Genomic DNA, 12,210 nt, shown 5'->3' with positions numbered 1-12,210 from the left:
TTACATGAGTAGCACTGGGGGTTTTTTCATATATTTTCAGTAGAAGGAGAGGTTTCCAATGAAAAATCTATATGAAGGTGTCAAAAAACTGTATTTACCCATTGACCCAAATCCTCTGGTTTTCATAAAAAAAGCTGAAAAAGATTTATTACAGTTTTCTGTAGATGATGCTTGCTTTGGCTTTTGCCCTGCTCTGGTTTGGTACACTGTTGGACAATAGGTACCTGGCCCTGCAGCATGAGCAAGACACAAGGAAGCTATAAAATTCATGTCTAGATTCATCCCAAAATGAGAGCACTGGACCTCTATTACATTGTTCGGACCTGGCTGTATACTCAGGGTGTGCTGGGTTCCTTGTGTTTCAGCCTGTAATGGAAATGAGGTGACCTAGCGAGTTCAGCTGAGGGTTTCCCAGAAGGCAGCCTGGGACTGGTTTGGTGTTGTGCACTGGGCTCATCTTGACCCTCAGAATCCCAAACCGCATCAATTTCTGCAGTGTCTGCCTATGGTGAAATGTGAGAAGGCTTTTCTTAACCATTTAAAATCTGTAGAATAAGTGGATGGAGCATATCGAAGATGTTCATACCGTACCTTTAATAAGATCTGGCCTGTATTTCTGTTTTCTTTGTGATATCCTGAATATTTTTTTTTCAACAAAAGGGGAAAAGAAGTGCAGGGCTGCTCACTTTGGCAGGCATGTTCTCAAAGTACTGAGGGGAACAGGTTGCTAATGCTAAGTCTTTTACCAGCCCCAGAAGCAATTGTGCCTTTCTCAGACATCTTGTTAGGTCCTGGCATCCACTCTCAGCACTCTAAATGAGATGTCCCAGATGTTTAAGGCCTCTGAGATTACTAGTGGGTAATGTCAGCTGGGTATTCAGCCCTCATTCCTTGGCTCACATTGCTTTCTGATGAGAATGAACAGTGCATGGACCACTTTTTTCTGGTTTAAGGTCTAGTACTAATAATCTGTCTGTAATTGTTTTCCATTCTGTTTCTCCCTTTAGCCATCTATCTTTGCAAACGGACCATGCAGAACAAAGCTCGTCTGGAGCTGGCGGATTATGAAGCCGTAGGTACACTGCTGCTAGAGTTTAAAGCTGGGGGGGTTCAGGGGGAGCTTTGCTTGCCAAGTGAATGCTGCTATTTTGTGCTTTGGGGTCAGCCTTTACTGTATTTTTTTTTCAGTTGTCAGAATCATGTGAAGGCTGATCTGGAGACATCAGGAACATGACTGGGGAATGGCCCTGGCTTTGCCGTGCCCCACTGTAAAGTGTCTGTGGTATAGCCAGACCTCCAAGATTGGGGCAAATTACACAGAAGTTTACCTTGTTTTCCTGTTTCCAGTTAACAGTTCCTGGTTTATATAGCAGATATTGACACATGGAATTGATGGATTTTCAGGTGCATTGCTGGGCAATTAAAAAGCCATTGACCCATCTAGTTAAGAAAGTTTTCAGATATTAGACTTGGACTGTTTTCAATATGTCATGTAAAAAACTGACTCCAAGCTTATTCAAGGCATGTTTACTGTTATGAAATGATGAGTCATAAAAATGTCCCCTACCTTGGCTTCAGATTTTGCAGGGTTTGGGTGGAGAGGAGTGGGAAGACAGAGGCAAGAGGTGCAGGGCTGATGCGAGTTTCTTTGAATACCAGCAGTGTGACACTCTGACCAGCTCAGTTTTTCTTGGTATCATACTGACTTTTTTTTGTTTACTAGCTTGACAGCTGAATTTCAAATGTGGATTTTTTCGTTGGAGGGGTTGTTTTCCAAAGCTGGTTCTAGTGGACTTCTGTGTTCATGTTTATTACAATGAAAACATTTATATTCCATGTATTTTGGGATTTTGTTCCAAGAATGGACCTCTTCCATCTACGTTTTGGAACTTCTGTGTACATGGATACATATATATGCCATTTGGTCCTTTCAGTGAAGAGCATGCAAAAATTGCCACTTACCTAGTCCACCCTGGAAATGCATCCAGAGTTCCCAAGAGTTCTAATCTTGAAGTACAGGCATAAAGGAAGGAATATAATAATCTGCATGCACTTACACATCCTTTTGCTGAGTTTTCTCTTCTGCATATTGCTGATTTCATTATTAAAACCATTAAAATTGCTCACAGCCAACCAATTAACTGTAAGTACTCTAAAGATCTATCATAAAGCAACAAAAGGCTGTTCAGCAGCGCACACACTCCCACACACATGCAGCGAGGCTATGGCTAAGTACTTTTGCACATCATTGTCTACTGAGAGTAGCAATGCTCCAGTGATGGCAAATAATTAGATCTTGGCAGTCTCTCATTTTTCTTGTGAATATTGCATTGCACAATTAGAGATTACTTCTGCATTCAAACTTTGTTCTGTTAATTAGAGACAATCAGATAAGAATGGCACTGACTCTTCCTAGTCATTATGGGAGCTGAAGCAGATCCAGCAATGGAGATGTAAGCACAAGTGAGAGAAACAGGCTTACAGTACATCTAGTACACATTTTTGAGAATGCTCCTCTGTAGACATCAGTACTGACCCGGAGTTCCCAAAAAGAATCTCTACAAAGCATCTCAGGGGACATCTTTTTATTTTTAGGTTCTGCTTGCAGCGTTCATAGATAATCCCCTGCTCCCCATTTATATTGGTAGAGCAGGGCTCTTGAAGATAGGCTTAAGCTTGCATAGTTGCATTCAATTTCGTTTTTAATTGGCCGAACATATGCACAATTCAAATACTGCTTTAATTGGTGATGTTTCATTGGCTTCGGCATATTTACTCCAGAGGGCACATGTGAACATAATTTAGAACAAAATTTTAAAACAAGAAACACACAAAAAATTGGTTTTGCAGATAATTACAAGTAGTTCTTCCTTGTCGCCACAGTTAAGGAAATTATCACATTTCAGCACAGTTATAAATCATTTGCTTAGCTGTTTTCTTCTGTGTATATGGACTAAAACTCTTACATGGAGTTGGTATTCAGGGCCAAGCTTTATGCCTTGAGTTATACATGTGTTTATAGTAAATAATAGGAAGATTTCTTCTAGCAGTGAAATGCATGCACTTAAGCACTTTCTTGAAATAAAGGGAATTGGTATAAAAAGAACAGCAGTAGAACTAATAGTGTTCATTTTCAATGAAAATTTGCAATAGTTGAACCAGCTATAATGGAGAAGAGCATCAGCTTAATGGTCTCATAGGCCTCTTTCTCAGAGTGGGTATGGATATGTGACTTCAGGGTGCCATTTGAGCCTGAGGTTCTGGCCATGTCCAGAGTTCGACCTTGAGCTGTGATGAAGTCACATTCACCTCCAAGTGTTCAAATCACAACACTCTCTGTAATGGATCTGGACCAGAGCTTTTACTCAGGCATAGAGCAAGGCTGCATCTGGGCTCAGTCTTTGCAGTTAGATACATTCATTGTTCAGACAAACAAGCTATTTCCTTTTGTGAATCATCCTGGCAATCCCCAGGCTTCAGTGCTGTGCAGCTGCGAAAGGCTCTCAGCGGCGACCAGGACTGAGCAAAGCAAGGGATGCTCAGGCTTTGCACCTTAGCAAAAGCCTGAAGAGAAAAGAGCAGTGGGGGGAGGAAGGGAAAGTGGGGATGCGAGGAAAACATGCAGGTGGCAGCCATCTGCTATCAGAAATGAAAGTCATCAGCTTCGCAGAGCTTCTCAGTGTTATCTTTTGGGAACAAGTCCATCGTTATTTTCATAGTAGAGCTTAAGCTGTCTTCATCACACTCCATTACTTATCCCTGACAGGGCCCTCTTGGCTGCAGCTATGGGGCTGCAGCCTGAAAGGATGTGTTACAGCCTTGCCTTGCCTGCAAGAGAGTTCACCTGAAACCAATATTGACTTTGTGTCTTGAGTTTTCCAGCTTAAAAAAATATATAAATTGAATAAAACACCTGCCATGCTAACTGTGCTCTTAAACAGTTGTTGTAATTACGGGGATTAGTTCTTACTATTTTCATCTTTTGACAGGAAAACTTAGCAAGACTTCAGAGAGCGTTTGCAAGAAAGTGGGAATTCATCTTCATGCAAGCTGAGGCCCAAGTGAAGTGAGTAAACCTGAAGCACTGAACCACACCACTATTTAGAGCTGTGAAGGGAAGGGGATTCTGTACAGATAAAACTTCTTTGTCAAAGTCTTTACTGTGACTAAGCTCAGAAGGTGTTGGTGAATTTTAATCGCTGGCAGACTAGAAACAAGAGAGCCAATTCTGAAGGTTTGTGCCAGAGCCTGAAAGATGGGTTTAATTATCTGTACATGGAAATGTTGGTCAGGAGCTCCTGAGCCGGAATTCACCATGGCAGCGTGGGCAATTCACTTGCCCGTTCTGCTTCTACTTTTGTGTAGTATTTCTGTTTTGTGTAAGTGGAAAGAACATAACTTTGTCATCTGTCTGTGTTACTCTAGGCTGGTAAGGTATTTCTGAGTTTTAAAACAGTGCCACTTCAAAGTGATTATGAGGGTGGTATTTACATCAGACTGGATTTGGTTTTCTCATTTATACCAACCCTCAGTTGACTTCATTGTACCTCTGCCCTCTGCAGTCCACCTTGTGCTACTAAATTAGTGTGGAGAATTGGTTACAACTTAATGTGAAACTTACTCAGATTTAGTATTTGGGGTTTTCCTATCCTCTGCTCATAATCGAACTCTTTTTTTTTTTTCTTCTTATCTTCCCCTGTGAAAACAGTTTTAAGCCTTTCAATGTTTTTCATTATTGCTGCAAAATGAATATGGGGCAGGGTTGTATACTAGTGCCTAAAACCTTCCGTGTCCATTTTGTGCGTGTAGTTGCCACCTATAAAATGGAAAGGTTGGTGAACATGGCACGTGAGAACACCAGTACTGGCACTCTGTACCATTAGAAGGAATTTGCTTTTTCAGCATTAGATGATAAAAAGTTAAGGAGCATCGTTTCTTGAGGGTGTGGCTGAGGTATATGTCTCTGTCTTTGATTAACCCTTTGGAATTTTGATTAATTCTTTGGTTAATAACATTGTAATTATGCGCTATTTAAGTACGTGGTAATTATCTTTTAAATTACAAGGTAATTAAGGGATTTTTTCCAACCAGAATACCAGTGTTCTGTTTGGAAGAGAAAATTAGAAGTTACAATAGCAATTGTACTTCCAGTTACTTAAAGGTTTATTGCTAAGATGAAAAAAGAAAATCTAAGTCAAAACAAAATTCTGCATTCTGTGTACAACATACAATTATTACCTAAGAAAGAAATGTAAATATCAGATTCTTTATATGATCTCTGTTGCTTACTTGTCTTTTCTCCTTTCTGTTTTCTTTGAAACTTAAGTGTGGACTGGCCACTATCAACTTTTTTTGCTGGCTAGTTTCAGCTTCTTGGTTCCCAGTTCAAATAATGGTTCAGTCATCAGGTTAGGTTCCCAACAAGGCAGGGCTGAACTTCACAGTGTAATTCATGGTCCTGAGTTAACTAAACAGGAAAACAAACCAAAATTACCTGAAAACATTCCAACTGCTTATCAAGTTCTGCTCCACCTTCCATGTCTGTGTTTGCACACACAGGATTTCCATTGCTATACCTACATTGCTCAGAAACTGCAGCCATAGAGCGTCTATGTTGTGTCTTCAGTTTAAAATGTGAAATACTGAGTTACCAGTAAGTCTGGGGACATGAACCGAAAACTTGGGTCGAGCACAAAGTCCCCATGAAGGTGATCATGAGGCCTCCAAAGACTCCCTCCAGTTTGCGTGCAGTGTGTGGTGTAAGGCTGGCAGAAGACTTAATCGTCCTCTTTGGCCAGGTGTGAAGGACTCACTCAGAAAAAGCAGTTTGGGGCTGGGTGTCTGTGCTTGTGTCCTCAGCGCAGTATGGCAGCTGCTCTGTCTTTGTGTGGGTACAGAGCCGCTGCAGCGCTGGTTTCTCATCGCAGCCTTGTGTGGGGAGATATTCAGAGAGTGATACTGAACTGTGGAGGACTTGGGCTTTTTGTGGGGAGGGGTGTTCAGAAATTTCAGTTTCAGTCTGCTGTTTCCTATCCTCTTGGTACATTTCTAGCACAGACTTTGCCAAGGATCACTGCCCCTCCAAACAAAAAACAGGGAGAGTACCTGGTGGTCACAAATCCCAGCTGGTGTGGGGTTTTTCCTCACTGCTTTGATTTCCCTGGGTGGCAGCAATGTGGGAAACCAGTACAGGGACACTGTCAGCTTTTCAATCCTGCTCTGGAAGGAGAGGCAGTTCCTTCTTCCCCGTGCCTCAGCCAGTCTCCATGGAGCCTGCCTTGCCGCCAGTGGAGACTTTGCTGTGCTCACGTGTAGGGCTGAGCGCGGGAGCAAAGTACCAGAGGTAGATTGCTCAGTGCTGTCAAGAAATAGGGGAACAGTTGCATTGAACAGCCTCGGGTGGCCTGTGATATGGTGCTCTGAGCGAGTCAATCCACTGGCTGCATCAGGGCTGAAATACTGAGTTACTGAGGTGCCCAACCATGTGTCTCTTGGGCGAGTGCTGGCTTGTTTGGGGCCATGCAGCGAGCTCAGCTCCGGTCACTTGTGGTGCCATCCCTTGGTCTGCCAACACTGGGGCATGGGGGTGGAGCAGGTTTTAGGGTTCAAAGCTGTTAAGGAGGGACACAAGTGCTGCTCTTGCTGTTGCTGCTGGGAATGCCAGTGGTGCTGCTGGGGCACTGGGGTGCAATGAGACCTCCTGATGTGGAGCTCTGTCCTGCTCCAGCCCAGAGCTTCAGCTGGCGTAAAGAGGTTCCAGTGGGGCTCCTGACAGAGCCAAAGCCATGAACTTCCCCAGCTTGTCTGGCAACAGAGTATTGGGAAAAGTTGTTTTCCTCACCAGATGAAAAGAGATGTTAAAATAAATTTTCCACGTTTGTAGGAGAATCTTTTTTAACACATATTGGAATAAAGGTCAGTGATGTTTTGTTCATGGCACATGGCCTTGCAAGTGGGAGGGTGGCATTGCTGTTAAAAAAGGTGGATTTCTGGGTGTTGTTGTTTTTTTTTTTTCTCATGGGGTTAAAGACCCCAGCTAGGAACTGTAACAAAAGAAGAAAGCATTACTTGTACACTGACTCATATGTTTATGCTTTTGTTTTCAGAATCGACAGGAAAAAGGATAAAACAGAAAGAAAGATCTTGGACAGCCAGGAAAGAGCATTCTGGGATGTGCACAGGCCTGTGGTAAAGCTTCATTTTGAATTATGAGACTTTCCATGTTGTGACAGCGAAGTTTTAATACTAGTAAGCACTGTGCCATGCACAAAAACACTGCCTTTAAAATCACCACATGGATTTTCCTCACACTTCAAAACACACCAAGTGTCTACAAGATTATTTTAGACATTCTAGGCTTGTGCATGCATGGAACTATTGATTTGGAAATATATGATAAATGTGAACTTTTGAAGATTGTTTATACGTACAAAAGAAAAACAGCTTACCCAGTCTGGCTCAAACTTGCTAGAAAAAGCTCCCGTCTTAGCTGAGATATTTCCTTTTGGTGCCAAAGTTATGAGTAAATGGATTGGATGCTGAGATGCCAACTTTGGGTATGTGCAGTCTCTTGCTTAGCAAGGATAATTTATGGGACACAAACTTCAGGAAGGGGTTTTGGACAAGATCTAATTGTATATTTTAGAAAGGTAAGGTAGCATGAAGATGGCGAACAGAGGAGTAATATGATTACCATCTCTTTTCAGCCAGGCTGTGTGAACACCACAGAAATGGACATTAGAAAGTGTCGCCGTATGAAAAACCCACAGAAGGTGAAAAAGGTCAGTTTGAGTTTATGGTTTTGGTTTCTTTTGCAGGGGATTTTTGGGGTTTGTTTTATTTTGTTTCTAATGTAAATCACACTTAACACCTACAGTATATCAGACTTACTCAATAGGAACCAATAAAAGTGTTTTTCAAATATCAGTTCATTTTGTTCTGATTGGTGAATTTGCTATTCCCATTTTACCAGCATAGTAGTACAGACTGGATGATGAGTAGAGCTGAGAAGGTCATTAAGGAGCTCTGAATCCCAGATGTCTGCTGGCTCTGCCCTCCTATAAAATTAAAAAGAATTGGCAAAAGTACCTAGGTCCCATTTTCAGAAATTATTTGGGCACGGGTTTTTCAGAGCTGTTTACCAGCCTTAATCATTTCAAAGGCTGGATCATTAGCAACTTGGGTGTCTTGGACTTCCAGAAAGTTATAGCTCTTCTATGTATATAAAGTCAAAATCGTTTAGGTTGGAAAAGACCCTTAAGATCATCGAGACCAACTGTAAACCTAACACTGCCAAGTCCTCCACTAAGCCATGTCCCCAGCTGCTGCGCCTACGGATCTTTTAAATACCTCCAGGAACAGTGACTCAACCACTTCCCTGGACAGCATGTCTCAGTGCTTGATAACTCTTTCAGTGAAGATATTTTTCCTAATACCCAGCCTAAATCTTCCCTGGCACCACTTGAGGCCATTTCCTCTTGTCCTATCACTTGTTAGAGGGGACACCAAACTCCTGAACTTCCATTGGTAGTTATATTGCAGCAGAGCTGTTCATATGTCTCCTATAAATTTTGAATAAAAAACACTAATTGAAAGGGTAACTGGTATTACTTTCAGTGCAGGTTTCTGTCCTGAAAATGAATGGCTACAACTCAATCTTAAGGTATTTGTTTAGAAAGGTTCACATGAACGTGACCTATTGACACCTGGTTAAGAACTTTCTTCAATTTGTAGTTTTACAACAAGAAATTAAACCAAGTGAAAGAAAATGCCATAGGGTTAGTTTCTAGTCTTTTCTTTCTCCACTTAGTTCACAACAGTGACCACTCGCAGTGTTCATCCTGCAAGCATGTGAAGCATGTGAAGACACAAAGCCTTCAGAGCCCCTCAAAATTATCAGCTACATTTTAACATTTTAAGTAATCTCTTTTCTTAACATGCCTGCAGACCTTCCAAGTGCAGGTGTCTGCAAGCACGGTCTGATCTGTAAATTTTGCTCCAGGCTGAATAATTATTGACCTGTGTGGATATAAACAGTAGGAAGTTGCTGGTTGTTATTTTAGTGCTTTGCATACTGCATTTTGCCTCATTGCATGACAGAGGGAAATGCTGTAATCTCTTCTGTTTGTTTATTGGTTCCTCACAGTCTGTATACGGGGTTACTGAGGAGTCTCAGCCCCAAAGCCCTGTACACATGCCTTCCCAACCTGTACGCAAAACTACAAAAGAGGATGTCCGGAAACAAGTAAGTAGATGGCTAGGTGGCAACTTCTGAGAATTGTTATCTGGAGAAAAAAGAAAGAAAAAAAGCAAAAAAAAAAAGAAAAAAGCATATACAGTTTTTGAGATACCAGCAAAACCAATTGTATGCTTTACCTGTCCTTGATTCTCACATACTTTATGTAAAGAAGTATTTAATTAGATAGATAGATAGATTCATTGAACAGTGCAGTTGTATGATGGTATGTGTTATGCATAATACTGACCTTTGAATCTGCTGTTACTCTGTCTGTGGACCAGCAGACAGATTAATTTCCAGTTCACTGAGGGTGCCTGAAAAATGGGCAGTGACAAAGGCTAGGGAAGAAGCTGGCATACTGGGGCACAGGCTGGGGACGGGTGGTGAGGAAAGGCATCGTTTGGTGTGTGACTGTTAGACCGTACAGTCAGAGTTTTTTGGGAACTAGGAAAAAGTTATTTGCACAATCACTCCAAGGAATGGCCAGCCAACTCGCACATCCTTGCCCTGACCCAGGGAGCTGTCCCTCAAAATTACTTTCCTGCAACAAGCAGCAGCACACTGAAGTACAGACAGGAGTCACAAGGTCAGCGTTTTAATAAAGGCAGCTTTAAACATGTTTTTTAGGCAGCCAGTTTTAGGATCGTCTTCTGAACTAAACCTGAACACTAAATTCCTTGACCTTTTCCATCATAGGCAACATAGACTGCAGGGTGCTGTGAAGAACTAGTTCATAGCAGAGTGCTAATGTGCTGTAAAGCCTTTATTGGTCTTGTGGTGCCAGTCAGAGAAATGGAAGAGAGGAGTGTGGTGTAAAAAGGAGATCATATTGCACCCTGAGTAGTCTAGGAACCTCGGCCCCAAATACATGCCTTTCCTACTTTTAATTAGGTCCTCTGAAGCTTCCCCTGGGGCTTTGCCATAGGAAATGGAGATTCCTGTTGGAAGCAATTAATAAGTTTCTTCTAATACCTAGGGAAGGGTCCCATTTCCTTCTGAGTTACTTTCTAGCTGTTTGGAAAGAGAAATCAATAGTGTATTAGGATATTGTCAATGCATGCTGTAGAGCTGATGGATTGTTAATGTCCTTGTCATCTCTCTCTTTAGATAACTTTCCTGAATGTGCAGATAGAGAGACATTGTTTAAAGATGTCCAAAGTAGCAGAAAGGTGAGTGTCCCTGTTTGCATGATTTCCCATTCTTTCCTCCTCTCCAGTCTGGCATTTCCAGAAATAGAGAGCAGGCAGGAACGCACAAAGGCTGGTCCCCTCTCTCTGCATCCATCCTTCCCACTCCTTGACCAGCCGTGCTGCCTGTCTGCTGACCGGTGTCACTTCTGCACTTGCTCTTCTGCCACTGAGAAAAAGCAGGTGAAAAATGAGGATGCTGTTGTACTGTAGGAGCAAAAGAAACATTATTCACAAAAGAAAGAACTCTTGCAGTACTTTTGTTTCCCACCCTTGCACAACCCTAAAGTTTATTTGCAGAAAAGTAATTCCTATTTCAATTTGAAAATACTTTTTTTTTTTCTTTTGTGGGTGAACTCTCAGTGTGCATCTCGTGTTAGTCTGGCACAGCTCTGGGGAGGGAGCTGCATTTGCATCTTGTTGTGCATGATGTTCGTGTCTGATTCATAATGGGGTTGTAGGGCCAGTTTCTACTCCCACTGAAACCCTGTGGGAAAGTGCTGGTATTGTACCTGGCCTACTCAAGGCAGTGTTTTAAGAGGTGGCTTTCTCATAGAGGCAATCAGGGCACAATCTGACTTGCAGAATATTTAGTTCCAGTAGGAAAGTATGAACAGGTAAAGAACAAGCTCAAATTTCATTGGGAATGACAGCTCCTTTACTTAGATACCTGTAAGTTATGCACATTTGCAGGAGAATCGCTGAGACAAATGTAGGGATTGGCATGCTCCTCAGTACATCACTTCTTGAGCAAAACTGTGTTGAACATGAGGGACATGATAAAGGCTGGTGCCTTGTAGAGAAATAATAGAGGAATTTTTATTTAAGCAAATTAAAAAGAGATTACCCTATGATATGTGCTTTGCAGTGCTTGCACCTGTAATTAGGGTGTGTGTACTAAACTAGGCAAATTAAATGTTGAGAGCCCCAAAGTAAGTTCTTATTGGTTCATAAAGTTTAACAATTAAAATGAAAATTTATACAATTAAATAGAAAATGTTCAGAGGCTCCCTGAAATCCTGCATAGGCTATATTGTATGATTGAAATTGACGCGTTCATATTTATGTTTTGGGCTTTCTGGTTCTTTTTTATTAAGAAGATACATTTGGCTTTACCAAAAAAATGTCAATTTGTACTGAATTTACTTACAATGACCCTAATATGCCGAGACAGTAATAATTTCCAGGTGGTTAATTTACAAGCAAACAGATCTGTTTTGCTTGAATTTTTTCTAGGTAGGTATTTACTCAATAAGATGGACTCAGTAAAACTCCTTTACTTGTGACCATCAGATCCTGTCCACATAACACACCTATTGTTCAAGTTCATTAGGAGCTACTGACATTATAAATGTAAAATTGTCCATGCCAAAAAACCCTATTAATTTTCAGTAAAACTGGACAGAAAATTTTCCTGCTTTGAAAGGGCTTTGGGCTTTTTTTAAAATTGATCCAAACTGGAGAAGAAAATGTTGCTATCAAAACCGGTGCAAATTGATAACCAGGAGAAAAGTAAATAAAATTAGAACAATCAAAAAGTTATTTTCTCCTGTTTTGAAAGTTTCATTTTGAAATTATAAACAATGAAAATCATGGTTTTTATATTTATATCTTGTGAGTAAGTGTTTGGTTTTGTGATGACTTTGGATGGTAGCATTGCTGGAGGGTCCCAGGGCTTGGTGCGGGAAGTGGTGGGCAGGGCAGCTGGACGTGGGGTGTCACAGAGTAGGCGGGAGGGAAGTGGAGGGGCTGGTGAGTCCAATGGCTTGGCAGGACTCGTTTAAG

General features: G+C 41.5%; 1 protein-coding gene across 3 annotated transcripts in view; it reads left to right on the top strand.

The window, feature by feature from the left end:
- The window catches only part of RGS6 (regulator of G protein signaling 6), a 281,414-nt gene that overhangs the window by 214,111 nt on the left and 55,093 nt on the right, over positions 1 to 12,210 (top strand). For all 3 annotated transcript variants that reach the window (XM_040601641.1, XM_040601639.1, XM_040601640.1), the window contains exons 7-12: positions 1,008 to 1,072; positions 3,990 to 4,066; positions 7,107 to 7,188; positions 7,707 to 7,781; positions 9,146 to 9,244; positions 10,346 to 10,407. In XM_040601641.1, the coding sequence (XP_040457575.1) occupies positions 1,008 to 1,072; positions 3,990 to 4,066; positions 7,107 to 7,188; positions 7,707 to 7,781; positions 9,146 to 9,244; positions 10,346 to 10,407 (460 nt within the window). The remainder of the gene's footprint in view (positions 1 to 1,007; positions 1,073 to 3,989; positions 4,067 to 7,106; positions 7,189 to 7,706; positions 7,782 to 9,145; positions 9,245 to 10,345; positions 10,408 to 12,210) is intronic.

This window comes from Falco naumanni, chromosome 7, assembly GCF_017639655.2.
Source record: "Falco naumanni isolate bFalNau1 chromosome 7, bFalNau1.pat, whole genome shotgun sequence".
NCBI classification, from domain to species: domain Eukaryota; kingdom Metazoa; phylum Chordata; class Aves; order Falconiformes; family Falconidae; genus Falco; species Falco naumanni.
The sequence above is the reverse complement of the archived record's forward strand: the minus strand, read 5'-3'. Positions and strand labels throughout refer to the sequence as shown.